The sequence below is a fragment of the Rana temporaria genome, chromosome 3 (genome assembly GCF_905171775.1).
Source record: "Rana temporaria chromosome 3, aRanTem1.1, whole genome shotgun sequence".
Taxonomy (NCBI): Eukaryota; Metazoa; Chordata; class Amphibia; order Anura; family Ranidae; genus Rana; species Rana temporaria.
The window spans coordinates 393,969,977-393,987,299 of record NC_053491.1 but is presented as its reverse complement, the minus strand read 5'-3'; the positions used below and the strand labels follow the sequence as shown (position 1 = coordinate 393,987,299).

General features: G+C 44.3%; 1 protein-coding gene across 2 annotated transcripts in view; it reads left to right on the top strand.

Annotated features, from left to right (window-relative positions):
- Window positions 1-9,291: 9,291 nt before the first annotated feature.
- Window positions 9,292-17,323, top strand: part of SCUBE1 (signal peptide, CUB domain and EGF like domain containing 1) — a 345,627-nt gene continuing 337,595 nt past the window's right edge. For both annotated transcript variants that reach the window (XM_040345826.1, XM_040345825.1), the window contains exons 1-2: window positions 9,292-9,439; window positions 11,766-11,888. In XM_040345826.1, coding sequence (XP_040201760.1) covers window positions 9,349-9,439; window positions 11,766-11,888 — 214 coding nt within the window. In that variant the 5' untranslated portion in view covers window positions 9,292-9,348. The remainder of the gene's footprint in view (window positions 9,440-11,765; window positions 11,889-17,323) is intronic.

Genomic DNA, 17,323 nt, shown 5'->3' with positions numbered 1-17,323 from the left:
GGATAGTAAAAGAAGAAGCAGCACAGTGATGTGCACATTTTTATTTCATTTCCTTGTGCTGTTTAGTTCTAGCACACTCCAGCCCTGCTGTATAGGAACAGCAGGAGGCTGCATATCAGGTCAAATTCAGGTACTTACACTAATTGGGGCAGATCCACGTAGATCGGCGCTTCTCTCCGCTGGGCGTAGCGTATCTAAGATACACTACGCCGCCGTAACTTATTTTATTTTTTTTCAAATCCTCAAAGAATTCGCGCCGTAAGTTACGGCGGCGTAGTGTATCTTTGGCGGCGTAAGGGCGCGGAATTCAAATGGCTGTGATGGGGGCGTGTTTTATGCAAATACGTCGTGACCCGACGTAAAAACGTTTTTTTTAACAGCGCATGCGCCGTCCATGGGGGTATCCCAGTGCGCATGCTCGAAATTAAACCGGAACAAGCCAATGCTTCCGACGATGACGTCATTCTACGCAAATCCCTATTCGCGAACGACTTACGCAAACGACGTAAAAAATTCTAAATTCGACGCGGGAACGACGGCCATACTTAACATTGAGTACGCCTCATAATAGCAGGGGTAACTATACGCCGGAAAAAGCCGAACGCAAACGACGTAAAAAAAGCTAGCTAATTTGCATACTCGACGCGGAATTCGATGGAAACGCCACCTAGCGTCCGGCGGAAAAAATGCACCTAAGATCCGACGGCGTACTAAGACGTACGCCTGTCGAATCGATCCCAGATGCCGTTGTATCTTGTTTTGTAGATACAAAACAAAGATACGACGCGGGAACTTTAAAATTACGCGGCGTATCAATAGATACGCCGGTGTAATTCTTTTGTGGATCTGCCCCATTGTCTTTAAAAAAAAAAGAGACATTTAATGATGTGTTAATAATGATAGAGCTGCCTTAGTTTGTATTTTTTATATCTGCCAGAAGTTCAGTTTTTTACAATTCTGAACTGCAGTTAGTGATAGTATGGCTTCATTTAGGTAGTGGTGGGTTGTTATATACACTACAGTAATAATACTGTATATATTAATAGCAAGAGAGCTTGTAACATGTCCCTAATATTTTTATACTACCTTCAAAAAATAAGAAGCTGAATCTTGCATCAGAATAAAGTGATAAAACATTGTGACTGGGTGATATTCAAAAGTGGAAAAAATATCTTTTGTTGAATTAAAGCGTTTAGTACCCCAACACTTGATATTCCTGGTATGTGCCTGCTGTACTATGTACTTGTATGAAAAAGTATCTTGTTCTTTTTGTATTACTTCCTTTGTGTGAAATCCCTGGTGTTCCTGCTAGTCCCTTTGCTTTTCTATTAAAAACTGACCACACTATGCTGGGAACTCTGTGTGCTCTCCTCCAATGATCAGACTTGTCCTGACACGCCCCCGCTGCACAGCCAATCACTGGGAAGCTCAGTGTGCTGTTGCTGCTTCTCCTCCCCCAGCTCTTATGCAGCGGAGAACAGAGGGAATGTGATCAATTATAAAAAAAGGGGAAATTAAGGTATTTATACGTTTTTTTATCTATACATGTTTTGCCTTTCATTTCAATTTTAAACTGAATGGCCCGGATTCAGAAAGAGTTTACGTCGGCGTTTCTATTGATACGCCGCGTAAATTCTAGGATGCGCCGGCGTATCTTCTTTCTGTATTCAGAAAGCAAGATACGCCGAAATTTGGCTAAGATACGACTGACGTAAGTCTCTTACGCCGTCGTATCTTAGTTGCATATTTACGCTGGCCGCTAGGTGGCGCTTCCGGAGATTTACGCGTAGAATATGTAAATTAGGTAGATACGCCGATTCAGAAATGTACGTCCGCCCGGCGCATTTTTTTACGTCGTTTACGTAAGGCTTTTTCCGGCGTAAAGTTACCCCTGCTATATGAGGCGTAGCCAATGTTAAGTATAGACGTCGGGCCAGCGTTGAATTTTGCATCGTTTACGTCGTTTGCGTAAGTCGTTCGTGAATAGGGCTTTAAGTTACGTTCACGTCGAAAGCATTGACTATTTGCGGCGTAATTAGGAGCATGCGCACTGGGATACGTTCATGGACGGCGCATGTGCCGTTCGTTAGAAACGTCATTTACGTGGGGTCACACTTAATTTGCATTAAAACACTCCAACATCTTCCATATTTGAATTAGGCGGGCCTACGCCGGCCCTTATACGCTACGCCGCCGTAACTTCGGGCGCATAATCTTTCTGAATACCATACTCGCCTCTCAAAGTTACGGCGGCGTAGCATATAGGAGATACGCTACACCCGCCTAAAGATACACAATTGTATCTGAATCCGGGCCAATGGGTTGTTTTACAAAGTGATCTTTACAATCACTTTTCATTTTTAAGGATGTCATGGACAACTAGAATATACTGAATTTAGTCTTGCATTTTTTTACAGACTTCCTCTAAATTGTGTGATGGTAGATAACCCAAGCTGCACGCAGGTCACACTATACAACAATGCGTGAATTCAGTGAAAGTTTCTCACTAGTTTACCAGAATAGGCTAAGATTGATTGAAAATCTTTAGCTAAACAAACAAACTCCTCAGACAGTTACCTGATTAACAGCATTAACCTGGTCTGGACCCTGATCCCCTGCACCACGAACACACAACTAAACTGTTACTGGGAATTCAGATACGTATAGGGATGTTTCTTATATAAAAAAAAAAATGACCTTTTTTTTGCTCACATTTTGCTCTTGATAAACCATTAAAAAAATCGGAACTTCTACTATTTTATTCTCCAGAGTCTCTGCTTTCAGAAAATATATAGGTAGATAATCTCTAGGTCTAAATAGATTTTTAAACACGTGTGCCAGAAAAAAATAAAAAAGCGCAAAAACAGCTCAGGCAGCGAAAGGGTTAACAACAGACAACTTGCAGGGCTGACACCAAGTCCTATCATTTTAGACTGGAAAAAAAGGCATGTGGTGTCATTCCACAGGAGGAAATTAGGATCTGAATGCATTTCTGGTAGAGCAGCAGGGATTTTTCTGCACTTGCAGGGTCTAGGTGGGGGTGCATGTCATGTAGAGATGTACTAAATATGTTTTTTTTTCCCTCAGTTACAAACTTTAAAGCAGGCTTAAACCCAAAACCTAAAATGGAATATATTGCAGCTTATCAATCATTAGATGTGGTGGCTGCATTTTTTTCTTTTATTTTAAACTTGTTTTCACCTGGTGATCTGGCCAGTAACAGCCTCCTGTATTAGAGGGTCCCCAAGATGAAGGAGCACAGGAGGCACCTTTTGGCAACAGCATTGTCAGTCTGGGGGGAAGGGGAGTGTTGGATGTACCAGCAGATTTAGATACACTAACAAACTAATGCCAAACTCTGGCTCAAGCAGTTACAGCAACAGTTTTTTTTTCTTTTGGGAAAAATGTTTTACATAAATAATTAATTGAAAAGTGATCATTGTAAGCACCCCTCTCAGTGGTAAATGGTTTGCCTTAAACATATAACTGCTGCATTTGCAGGAGAGCTTGATCTGTTGAAAAACAATACACTTAGATCACTATATCAAAATTAAGGATAGAAAGACTAAAAAAAGAAAACTGATACAGCCACCACATCTTATGCCCCGTACACACCATCACTTTATGTGATGAAAAAAAACGACATTTTCTGTGAAGTAAAAAACGACGTTTTTTAAACTTCAATTTTCAAAGACGAAGTTGCCTACACACCATCGTTTTTCTCACAATGCTCTAGCAAAGCGAGGTTACGTTCACCACGTTTTTCCATTGAAGCTCGCTTCATAACTAGCTTCTGGGCATGCGCGGGTGTAAAAACTTTGTTTTTTGCTACACACGTTCAATTTCTGTGAAGTAAAAAACGACGTTTTGAAAAACGACACATAAAATTGAAGCATGCTTCAATTTTTTTTTGTCGTTTTTCAGAAGACATAAAACGACGTTTTCCCCCCCACACGGTCATTTAAAGTGACGTTTTTAAAAACGTAGTTTTTTTTCATCACATAAAGTGATGGTGTGTACGCGACATAAGAATTGGTAAGCTGCAATAAATTAAATGTTTGCTTTGGGGTTTATTGTTACTTTAACCTCAGGGAAAAATGAGTGTCAAAATGATCAGTAAATCCAGAGATATAAGCAGGTGAAATCCTTTAAAAATGATGTTGACCTCTCCCTTCCCAGCTCCCCACATGGTCATTCTTATAGACTAATGTTAAAAAAAAGGGGGGGATAGGGTTGGGACTTTACATGAGGCATATGATAGGACTACCACAGGCCTCCATCCCTGTAAATGTATAGAAAGGGGGGGGGGGGGGGGAGGGTTTTGGGACTTTAAATGAGATGGGTTTTTAGCAGTATGTGATTAAATATATATATATGGAATATAATTTTTTTTTCCTCCACAAATACGTTACGCCCAGGCCCGGATTTACTCCCTTTGCCGCCCCAAGGCCAGGTCCTTCAATGCCGCCCCCGCCTGCGCAGTACAGGGGGGACATTATCCACCGGGGGACTTTTTCGGCAGGACACTGAGAAGGGGGGGGGGGGGGGGGGACGTGTTGCTGCCAAAAAAATGACATTGAGCATTGGGGGGTGCTGCTGCCGAAAATGACATTGAGAACCGGGAGGGGGGTTGCTGCTGCCAAGAACTATCTCACCTCCTCTTCCCTCTGTTTTTTCTCCTCTCACCATCCGCATGACAGGGGAGAGTAAAAGTGTCCTCTCCTCTCAGCCGCAGTGCCGCCCCTGCACCCACTGCCGCCCCGAGGCCTGGCCTTGTTGGCCTTGTCTGGAATCCGGCCCTGGTTACGCCGCCGTAACTTAGGGCGCAAGTTTCGTATGCAGAAACAACTTGCGCTTTTAGTTACGGCTGTGTAACGTATGTGTGGCGGCGTAAGCCCGCCTAATTCAAATGGGGATGATGTGGGCGTGTTTTATGTAAATGCACTGTGACCCCACGTATTTGATGTTTTTCATGAACGGCGCATGCGCCGTCCGTGGAATTTCCCAGTGTGCATTGCTCCAAAGTACGCCACAAGGACGTATTGGTTTCGACGTGAACGTAAATGACCTCCAGCCCTATTCGCGAACGACTTATGCAAACGTCGTAAAATGTTCAAAACTCGGCTCGGGAACGACGTCAATACTTAACATTAGCTACGCCTCATATAGCAGGGGTAACTATACGCCGGAAAAAGCCTAACGTAAACGACGTAAAAAAATGCGCCCGCGGGATGTACGTTTCTGAATCGGCGTAAATACCTAATTAGCATATTCCTAGCGTAACTATACGGAAGCGCCACCTAGCGGACAGCGTAAATATGCAGCCTAAGATACGACGGTGTAAGACACTTACGCCGGTCGGATCTTAGGGAAATCTATGCGTAACTGATTCTCTGAATCAGGCGCATAGATACGACGGCCCGCACTCAGAGATATGACGGCGTATCTGGAGATACGCCGTCGTAGCTCGTATCTGAATCCGGCCCCTTATATATATAATTAATTGCTTACTGCTAAAAACGCATCTCATTTAAAGTCCCAAAACCCTCCCCCCCTTCTATTCGTATAGACCAATAGAAAGGCTCCAGTACCAAAATAGTAGCGAAGAGATCCTTCCACATAACTTTTGTTTTTCTGAGTACCGTGGGAGTCCCAATTTTAGGGCACTTAATATGTAATGGCAGCTTCCAGTTTTTGGAGTTGGAACTGTGGCATAATCTTATCCCCCCACTTCCCTTTTTGCATCTCTCAGTTTAATACATAATCCTCACTAACCTGCAAACGGGCACAAGTTGCAGGGGGCATGCCAAAACCTCAGATTGCGGGTCAGAAGTTAAAATTTGAATGTTGCTTTCTGACAAAACGCCTGCCCCTGTGTTACAGAGTCAAAGAGGGGTGGGGGGGTGTTCTGTAGTCCAAACCCACATCCTTTCTACGCACATTCCCAGAACACACAGATGTGAATGCAGCCTTATGCCGCGTACACACGACCGTTTTTGGGAGTGCTAGGACTGGGTTTGTGGCAGTGATGTGAGTGCTAGAACTGGGTATGTGACTGCTAGCACTGGTTATGTGACAGTGATGGGAGTGCTAGGACTGGGTATGTGGCAGTGATGAGTGCTAGGTCTGGGTATGTGGCAGTAATGGAAGTGCTGGGACTGGGTATGTGGGTATGTAGCTGTGATGAGAGTGCTGGGACTGGGTAGGTGGCAGTGATGCCAGTGCTAGGACTGGGTATGTGGCAGTGACCCCAGTGCTAAGTGGCTGTGAAAGGAGTGCTAGGACTGGGTATGTGGCAGTGATGAGTACTAGCATTTGGTATGTGGCAGTGACTCTAGCCTTAGTACTGGGTACGTGGCAGTGACTCCAGTGTTAAGTGACAGTAATTCCAGTGGTAGGACTGGCTATGTGGCAGTGATTGCACTTGTAGGACTGGCTATGGGGCAGTGATTGCACTGGTAGGACTGGCTATGTGGCAGTGATTGCACTGGTGGTAGGACTGGGTATGTGGCAGGGATTGCACTGGTGGTAGGACTGGGTATGTGGCAATGATTGCACTGTTAGGACGGGCTATGTGGCAGTGATTGCACTGGTAGGACTGGGTATGTGCCAGCCATTGCACGGTAGGTGGCAGTGATCCCAGCAGTAGGACTGGGCATGTGGCAATGATCCCACCGGTAGGACTGGGCATGTGGCAGTGATCCCACCGGTAGGACTGGGCATGTGGCAGTGATCCCACCGGTAGGACTGGGCATGTGGCAGTGATCCCTCCGGTAGGACTGGGCATGTGGCAGTGATCCCTCCGGTAGGACTGGGCATGTGGCAGTGATCCCACCGGTAGGACTGGGCATGTGGCATTGATCCCACCAGTAGGACTGGGCATATGGCAGTGATCCCACAGTTGGGACTAGGCATATGGCAGTGATCCCACCGTTGGGACTGGGCATATGGCAGTGATCCCACCATTTGGACTGGGCATACGGCAATGATTGCACTGATAGGACTGGGTATGTGGCAGTGACTTCAGAGCTAAGTGGCAGTGATCTCACTGATAGGACTGTGTATGTGGCAGTGTTTGCACTGGTAGGACTGGGTATGTGGCAGCGATTTCACTGGTAGGACAGGGAATGTTGCAGTGATTGCACTGGTAGGACTGGGCATATGGCAGTGATTGCACTGGTGGGACTGGGTAGGTGGCAGTGATCCCACTGGTGGGACTGGGTATGTGGCAGTGATCCCACTGGTGGGACTGGGTATGTGGAAGTGATTGCACTGGTAGGACTGGGTGGGTATGTGGCAATGATTGCACTGGTAGGACTGGGTATGTGGCAGTGATTCCAGTGGTAGGACTGGGCATATGGCAGTGATCCCACTGGTAGGACTGGGTATGTGGCAGTGATTCCAGTGGTAGAACTGAGTTTGTGGCAGTGATTGCACTGGTAGGACTGGATATGCGGCAGTGATTCCAGTGGTAGGACTGGGTATGTGGCAATGATTCCAGTGGTAGGACTGGGTATGTGGCAGTAATTCCAGTGGTAGAACTGGGTATGTGGCAGTGGTTGTACTGGTAGGACTGGGCATGTGTGGCAGTGATTTCACTTGTAAGACTGGGTATGTGGCAGTGGTCACTGGGTATGTGGCAGTGGTCCTACGACTGGGTATGTGGTAGTGATTGCACTTGTGGAACTGGGTATGTGGCAGTTATTCCAGTGGTAGAACTGGGTATGTGGCAGTGATTGCACTGGTAGAACTGGGTATGTGGCAGTGATTGCACTGGTAGAACTGGGTATGTGGCAGTGATTCCAGTGGTAGAACTGGGTATGTGGCAGTGATTCCAGTGGTAGAACTGGGTATGTGGCAGTGATTGCGATGGTAGAACTGGGTATGTGGCAGTGATTGCACTGGTAGAACTGGGTATGTGGCAGTGATTGCACTGGTAGAACTGGGTATGTGGCAGTGATTGCACTGGTAGAACTGGGTATGTGGCAGTGGTCACTGGGTATGTGGCAGTGGTCCTACGACTGGGTATGTGGTAGTGATTGCACTTGTGGAACTGGGTATGTGGCAGTTATTCCAGTGGTAGAACTGGGTATGTGGCAGTGATTGCACTGGTAGAACTGGGTATGTGGCAGTGATTCCAGTGGTAGAACTGGGTATGTGGCAGTGATTGCACTGGTAGAACTGGGTATGTGGCAGTGATTGCACTGGTAGAACTGGGTATGTGGCAGTGATTGCACTGGTAGGACTGGGCATGTGTGGCAGTGATTTCACTGGTAAGACTGGGTATGTGGCAGTGGTCACTGGGTATGTGGCAGTGGTCCTACGACTGGGTATGTGGTAGTGATTGCACTTGTGGAACTGGGTATGTGGCAGTTATTCCAGTGGTAGAACTGGGTATGTGGCAGTGATTGCACTGGTAGAACTGGGTATGTGGCAGTGATTGCACTGGTAGAACTGGGTATGTGGCAGTGATTGCACTGGTAGAACTGGGTATGTGGCAGTGATTGCACTGGTAGAACTGGGTATGTGGCAGTGATTCCAGTGGTAGAACTGGGTATGTGGCAGTGATTGCACTGGTAGAACTGGGTATGTGGCAGTGATTGCACTGGTAGAACTGGGTATGTGGCAGTGATTCCAGTGGTAGAACTGGGTATGTGGCAGTGATTCCAGTGGTAGAACTGGGTATGTGGCAGTGATTGCGATGGTAGAACTGTGTATGTGGCAGTGATTGCACTGGTAGAACTGGGTATGTGGCAGTGATTGCACTGGTAGAACTGGGTATGTGGCAGTGATTGCACTGGTAGAACTGGGTATGTGGCAGTGATTGCACTGGTAGAACTGGGTATGTGGCAGTGATTCCAGTGGTAGAACTGGGTATGTGGCAGTGATTCCAGTGGTAGAACTGGGTATGTGGCAGTGATTGCACTGGTAGAACTGGGTATGTGGCAGTGATTGCACTGGTAGAACTGGGTATGTGGCCGTGATTGCACTGGAAGAACTGGGTATGTGGCAGTGATTACAGTGGTAGAACTGGGTATGTGGCAGTGATTGCACTGGTAGAACTGGGTACATGGAGTCAGTCACCCATCACCATCCCAGCGCCTCTCTCCGCACTGATCACACTCAATACTCAGCCTGGACATAAAAATCCTTGGGGGGGCGTGGTTTCACCACTCTCTCCCTCCCCTCCTCTCGCACCCATTGGTGCGCCTCCTTCAGCCTGGCCCCCTCTCCCCGCGCTCTGACCAATCAGGGGCTGCCTGTCAGTCAGTCCGCTCGTGTAGCCCCCAGACTGGCAGTGCCGAGCGTGGCTCTCGCCTGGGAAGATCAGCTGGTGCCGGGTCCGGGATGATGGGGTGTCCAGGCTTCACATGGCATGTGTATCTGCTCTTCAGCCTCCTCTGCAGGGGCAGCTTTACAGGAGGCAGCGGGCTGCCAGGTAAGACCAACTCCATCACCCCATCCTTCAACCAAATCCAAACTTTCCCCAAGTGCTCACACTTCCCTTCCGATCCTCCATCGGTCCAGGGGGACAACCCTATGGCAGTCCTATATAGGACTGAGAACTAGTATAGAGTGACTGTACACTGCATGCAAGCTATGCTGATCATATATTACAGTGTAATAACATTGTATTAACATGTATGATGCGTTAAAACCAGTATTTATATACAATGTAACACTTGATGACCCTTCATGTATCACATGAAGGGCATTTATTACATTAGAATACAGAATGATCGTGATTGCATGGACAAGTGCACTGAATACCTTTAAATACCTGTAATAAATCTATAAGCAGGCAGTATGGATGTATAGCAATCTACTGAACTCTGATCATCATTAATTTGTATTGATCATATTTTGCATTACAATTTCACAATCACTGATTGCAGCGCACTCTATGATCACAGATTAAATGCATGCTCATTATTAGCATTGTAGGGAGAATTTCTATTTAATGTGTATCGTCACCATATATTCCATTTTAACATCTACAGAACCTACCCAGCACTATGCTGCATATAGGGGACCATCTATGAAGACATTAGTCCTACCTAAAGCAAATGGGACTTATTTAAATACATATCACATGCAAATGTATTTTACAGTATGCAAATTTTGCTGTACCGCTCTGCACTTATGTGTAGTCCTTTGTACTGTGCTCCAAAGACAGCTTTTAGCGACACTTGAAAAGTTTTGCTAAGTTGCGTTAGAACTTATAGACACATGATGATGATAATGTGGATTTTGGATTATCATCAGGAGCTTGCATTTAAATGTTTACTGTAAATAAGCTACAGTGCGGTCAATAAGTTCAGCCTTGTGCCTATCGCGCTTAAAGCTTCTCCGCCAGATTTCTTTATTACCTCCAGCAAATTCAAGAGTTCTCTTCTATTAATCTAAGAAGATTTTTATCCGTAAAAAAATAATAATTAAGGTGATTTGATTGAATAGCTTCAACGCCACATTTGCGGTTATGTGATGCATACTAAATCGCCCACGTGTAATTTTTTTTACGCCTTTGTTTTTCTTTATATTTTTATTTTTTTAACTGCGTTGTTATTGGATTTTGTAACTGCTACACCTGCAAGCGTCTTACGTCAAAGCAAAATAAGTGTTTTCTTTGTAGGATGGAAGTGATTTTAAGTAACCAGTTTCCTGTAATCTGCTAATTGTAATTGCTCTAAAAAAAAAGAAGAAAAAATAATATAATCATGCATGTTTAAGCATCTATGTCATGTTGAGGATAAGATGCCGCTCCTTTATTTAGTATAAAGTCTGCAGCGATCTGTCATCTATATTTTTTTTTTTTTTTTTAACTGAGCCCCAGATGTTTGTGTAGCATTAAATTGTTAGAGAATCAATTAAAACAGAGTTTCCAGAAAGACAAATATACGTATTGACATAAGGGGCATCAATCAGCAGCCTTGGGGCACTATATTTATTCCTGTCTTTCAGCTTGAGAGAGGACAAGGCAGGTTTCACGCTGAGACGATCTATTCTTCCTTGGGCTGCTCTGGTCATCCATTGTAAATCTTACAAATAAACCACAACTATTTCATTTTGTAAGTCGCTTTTAAAGGCTGTTTGTTCCCAAGAAAAGAAGCAACTCACTAAATCAATAAATACATTTTCTCCCGCCGGCGTCAGGATTATTGTTACTAAATTTGCATCGCTTGTCACCGTCTTGAAAAACGATCTGCATCGTTCAGGTATGGAGCAAGGACTGTGCCGCTTTTTTGCTACGGAGTCAATCAGAGGGTGCCGATGGCTGAACAGCGGCGGCGTGACATTTAAACTTCAAAAGCGTTTTTTTTTTACATTGTTTTTTAGCCTGCCCTGCGAAGCTGTGATCTTGCTTCATGCAACCTTAAAAAACACATGTTGGAGATTACCCGCACCCATTTTTTTCGAAGGGTTAATTGGTCCCCTCGATCGACTGTGTCGTACTGTTTCCTAATTCTCCGCAGGCTGAAAGGACCTTGCCAAAACATTGCCATTTCCTATAATCGCTTAATGATATTTTCCTTTCGCAGACCTCGGCTCAAGCTGTGACAAACCCCCTTTATTTCACCTGTGCCCGACATCCGCCATCTGTTTTCGATCGTCAAAATAGTTAAAACGCTGCAGACAAATTAAGGTTGCCCTCTTTAACGCTCTGCTGGGAAAGGGAAGGCGGAGAGGGTTTTTTTTTTTGTTTGTTTTTTTAAGTTTTTGATTTAATCTATAAAACATGTTTGTTTGTTTTTTTATATTTGCAGACAGTGACGAGTGCGCGGAGGGGACCGATGAATGTCACATCGATGCTATCTGTCAGAATACCCCGAAATCCTACAAATGCATCTGCAAGCCAGGATACAAGGGAGAGGGGAAACATTGTGAAGGTAGGGATAAAGGGACTGGGCTGCTCTTCCTATTTGTTTGCACTGCTAAATCTTTGTAAATAGCTGAATTCCTGAAACGATTAATGCAGATTTACAGCTGCTAGCCCTCAAGTCTTGGTGTTTATTGGCCAAGAACCCCTGCTGGGTCTGTTAATTGTTCTGAAGTTGAGATACTTCTTGCAACAGTAGCCGACTGATTCTTGCTGTGTCTCCGGGTAGATATATATGCGTGTGTGTCTTCCCATAAGAGTATAGGGTAAGCCTGCCAAATTTGAGTTCTAAAACGGAGGGGGGGGGGGGGGGGGTTTGATGCAGGAGGGGGCAACAAAACATCTGCTGAGAGCTACCCTGCCGATTGATACTTAAAGTAAATGGTCGACATTTTAGTTTGCTGTTTGCTATTTTATATGTGATAAATTAAAAATGTTTGTTTCAATAATTTTTTGGAGGTTTATCGGACAGTTGGAAGGTTAAAGGGTTGAACATCGTAATAGAAAGCTGTATCACAGTACAGAGAAATTTTAGAAGAGTTTTAACATCGTACAACCTACACATCCACAATCACTGGTTACCCCGTATCGGGAACAAAAAAACGGGTCAAAAATTCAAATGAGAAATAAAACCTCAAAAGGCAACTATAGGTATCTCGGGACTTTCCCATCGCCCTCACTCCCTAAATGGGAGAAGGGAGGGGAAAGATCATGGTGGCACAACCGTTTGATCAGTGTTGACTGTCCCGTTCTTCATGGGAACTGAGTGGTCTGGAAATACTAACGTTAAAGAAAACTTTTAGACCATGTATTATGACCTTCCCTTATGTGATATATTCATTGTAACATATTTTGTAACGTCCCTCTCCCTGCCAGGGAAAGGGAAAGTATAAGGAGAGAGGTTAGTCAAACAAAAGAAAGAAAGGGAAGAGGATAGGAAAGGAGGGTAGGATACCAAAGAAGAAAGTGCAATCTATTATGGAACTAGCTGAATACCCGGCGTTGCCCGGTCTTCCTATCTTAACCTTTTCGGGAGGAAAATCATAGTAATATAAATATACCCATCTTTTATATAAGGGTGTAGGTAAGGGTTAATTTAACTTTTGTATATTTTTATTTGGCATATAAGTAATATGTGTACCAGGTATTATTGAAATATCTCCAGGCGTACAGAATTTATGTGGGAACATACATTTACCATTGATTTGCATGGGACTTTAAACAAAAACCCCGACCCTCACAAATGGGGGTAGTTAAGGGATAAATTAACTATCCTATAGTTTAAGTGGGCATATAAGTAACATGTGACCAAGTGTTATCGAAATATGTACAGCCGTTTGGAAGTTATGAAGTAACATGTATTTCCCATAGAGTTGAATGGGACTTTAAAGAAAAACCCCGACCATGGCAAATGGGGGTGGGTAAGGGTTAAACCACCTATCCTATGTTTGTTGCTGACATATAAGTAACATGTGTGCCAAGTTTCATGTTAATATCTTTAGCCGTTTGGACGTGATGCTGGAACACACACACACACACACACACACACACACACACACACACACACACAGGCAAATATTTAATCCAGGGTTCCCAGGCACCTAATTTTACCACAAAAAATGGGAAAACTTATTGACTCCAGTATAAGCCTAGGGTGTCCATCTGCATGCCTCACTGTGCCCATGACTAGACTGACATTTTACATTGGAGTCTAAGGAAGGGGAGCCCAGATTTGAAAAATCGGTGCTCCCCAGCCGTAGGTGCCCCAGACAACAATCTTTGCACACTTGTAGAGGAGAAATGGAGCTACATGTGTGCCAAGTTCCGGGTCCAGGGGACCTACAACTGCCAGGTACCGGGTCCCCAAAATCAAAGGAGAAATGACGATTTAACATGGGAGTCTATGGAAGGGGTGCCCGGCTTTGAAAAATTGGTGCTTCCTGGCCGTAGGTTCCCTGGACAACAAACTTTGCACACTTGTAGAGAAAGAGTGGGGCCGGCTAATACCGGGTCCCCAAAGTTTGGGAGATCAGGCGCAAAAAGGTGACTTGAGTATAAGCCGAGGGGGGAATTTGCAGCACTAAAAAATTTGCTGAAAAACTTGGCTTATGCTCGAGTATATACGGTAAGTGAGTAAATGAAATTGTAAATACGGATCCAAAAGTGTTTCACTTTGGGGCATGACTACCATATATGTAATACTGTGCCTTCCATCCCACATCCTCGCAAGCAAGAGGAAGAGGCCCCTGGAACATATGTAACTATTCTCGTTGAGACCATGTACCATCTCATTAATACCTTTTTATAGTTGGCTTCGATCAAAGAGGTATTTATGTATAATCTTGACGCACACTGTGACACTTTGGACCATTCATCCATTTCGAGGGTTTCGCCTATGTCCTGTTCCCACTTTGTCATATAAAGCAGTTTTTCCGACTTGGAAGTCGGTACTGTAGAGATTTTAGAAATGTGGCCAGTGTGCTTATCAAAAGACCTGTATAAATACTCCATTGATGTGGAAGTGGTGATGTCGGATGTACGCTGTACAAAAATTGACAATTTGAACATAATGAAAAAATTCTGAGTTTGGGAGTTGATGTTTGTTTCATAGGGTGTCTTTAGACAGGATACCTCTGTGATCGCAAAGATCGGCAATCCGCATCAAACCCTTGTTAGTCCACCAAGCAAAGGTGTGGGGTGGAGACCTCTAGTAAATGCTGGGTTGTGGACCAAGGGGGCCATGGGAGTATGCAGTGACTTAAAATCGTGAGGCTTTGCAAGTCAAATGTAGTGAGAATGATAGTGTTGGACACATGATGACCGGCCTATCTTTTAGTTGCAACCACATTAGATGACTAATCGGTTTTGTTGGATGTAAGGAGGATTCCAGTTTCATCCAGGTGGGTGAAGGTGATGAAGAGTGGAACTGTATTAGTTGTGCTGCACGGTAGTATTTAGCTAGGTCCGGAACTCCCAGGCCATCCCTCAGCTTCAATGTGTGTGTGTGGTGCGTTTATTCACTCTAATGCCCGGTACACACGATCCGATTATCGGACGAATGATCGTCCGTTTTTTCTTTTGTATGCTAATCTTATGTCGAATCTGATGAGTTTACTAAAGTCACGAAAATTCTCGTACGGCAGAATAAAAAATCGGAAGTGATGTCATGTGTTGTAATGCATTTGTATTGCATTTTCGAACGACAGCTGTACTGATTATACGAAAATCGGACAATCTGGCATCGTACAAATTTTTTTTTCGTGCATGTCCGATAAATAAAATCGGATGAACTGTCCTGATCGGCTCTCGGAAGTTCTGTACTAATGATCCGATTATCGTACGATCGTTTCGAAAGCGGCATTTTCCGTACGATTTTCGGATCGTGTGTACGGGGCATAGGTCTCTTATTCCCCCCCCCCCCATATAAATTTCAGAACCTTATTTTGGAACTTGTTGGGTCTGGCATGCAAATCTGGATAGGCAATATTCTGAATAAGTATAACAACCTAGGCAAGAGATTAATCTTAATTATGTTCAGTCTGCCGAACCAGGACGGTGGATTGTGTTCCCATCGTTCAAGGTCTACTATCATCTTTTTTTATAATGGGGCATAGTTTGTCTGATATAGCGTATCTATATTGGGAGTCGGAGAGATTCCTAAATATGGAAGGGCCTTTGTCTGCCATTTGAAAGGGAATATATTCAATTATTTTAAATATAAAATCCTATTATAACTTTTGTATTTTTTTTTTTTACCCGGTTTTCCACCTCAGTGCTGCTGATCGCCTTCAGCCTCTTACTGCAGCATGACCTGCATTATTATTGCTCGGGACTGGCTTCTTGGTAATGATAACAGAAGTCATACCTGTGCAATGTGTGTTTTTGTAGTGGTGGATTTTTTTTTCCGGAAACCCAGGAGCACAATTCGTAGACAATTGAGAGACATTTGTCGCCCCATAACAGGAAATGTGGCTGAACAAGGACCTTCATGGCAGGATCTGCTGCTGGGTTTTCTTTTAATTAAAGCTCCAGACTAAAAAAGATTCATAATCGCTTTTGGAATTCTGTTAAGGGCTTGTTCACACCAGGCGCAGTCTCACCCAGTGCAGTTGCTCCAAAAGACTAGGCATTTGAAGACGTTTGCCTTGTTTTCTATTAGGCCAGTTCACACCCTTGCATTGTGTGGTGCTACACATTCCACCACATCCCATTGCACAGTGGTCAATAGAATTAAACAAATATATATATATATATCACCTTGTGACAATTCAATAAAGTTTGCATAAAAATAAAAAAAAGTAAACTGCAATGTGCTGGGATGCTCTACCTAGCATCCTATCACACGCCAGCGACTGTGTTCTTGCACGGTTGCAGGTGTGAGTTAGCCCTAGACCCAGAGTCCCCCCTTTTGTTTTCATGTTGCACCCATATTTAGGCCCCTTTCACACTGGGGCATTTTTTGAGCGAAGCCTCATCTGCAATCCCAATGTGCTGGTAAAGCACCGCTAAGACCCTAACGTTTTAGGGCGTTTTTGCAGTGCCTCAGTGTGAAAGGGTAAGGTGTTTTTACAGCGCTTTCAATTGAGAGGGGCGTTTTTGGAGCGTTTTTTTTAGTGACCAAAAGCTGCTCCAAAGATGCTGCTTGCAGGACTTTTCTCAACTCCCCGCCAGTGCAACGCCTGAGTGTGAAAGGGTAAGGCGTTTTTACAGCGCTTTCAATTCATTTCAATTAAAAGGGGTGTTTTTGGAGCGTTTTTTTCAGCGCCCAAAAGCTGCTCCAAAGATGCTGCTTGCAGGACTTTTCTCAACGCTCCGCCAGTGCAACGCCTCAGTGTGAAAGGGTAAGGCGTTTTTACAGCGCTTTCAATTCATTTCAATTGAAAGGGGTGTTTCAATTGAAAAAAAAGCTGTTCAAAGATGCTGCTTGCAGGACTCCGTGTGAAAGGGTCCATTGAGATGCATGGAGAGCCTTTTATGAGAGTTTTAAGAGTGCTATTTTTAACGCTAAAACACTGTAAAAACGCTTCAGTGTGAAAGGGGTCTTAGGGTCCCATTTTGCTGCAGCCCCATAAATTGATGGGTTCTTTTCCCTGCAGCATCCTGTGTTTTTTTTTTTTTTTTTTTTTAAATCGACGCAGGATCTGTGAAGGGAAGACTACAAGTTCCATCCTCCACTATGGCAGAGGTGCCACCTGAGGATCTCAATGGAGCACACGGGAGATAGTCTCCCTGCATTTGTAGTCCATTGATTACTTTTTCTGGCTCCATTCAGACCTGGGGCTGGGGCTGGGGGAATAGTCTGCAGGAGTGCTGGTCACAGCTGCAAGCTCAAGGCAAAAGGTTAATAATTGCACACGGTTTTTTTTTTTTCAATTCTAAAGCATTCATTCATTTTTTTTTTTTACAAAAGGTTAACTATGCCTTTTAATACGTGGTCCTGAAAGC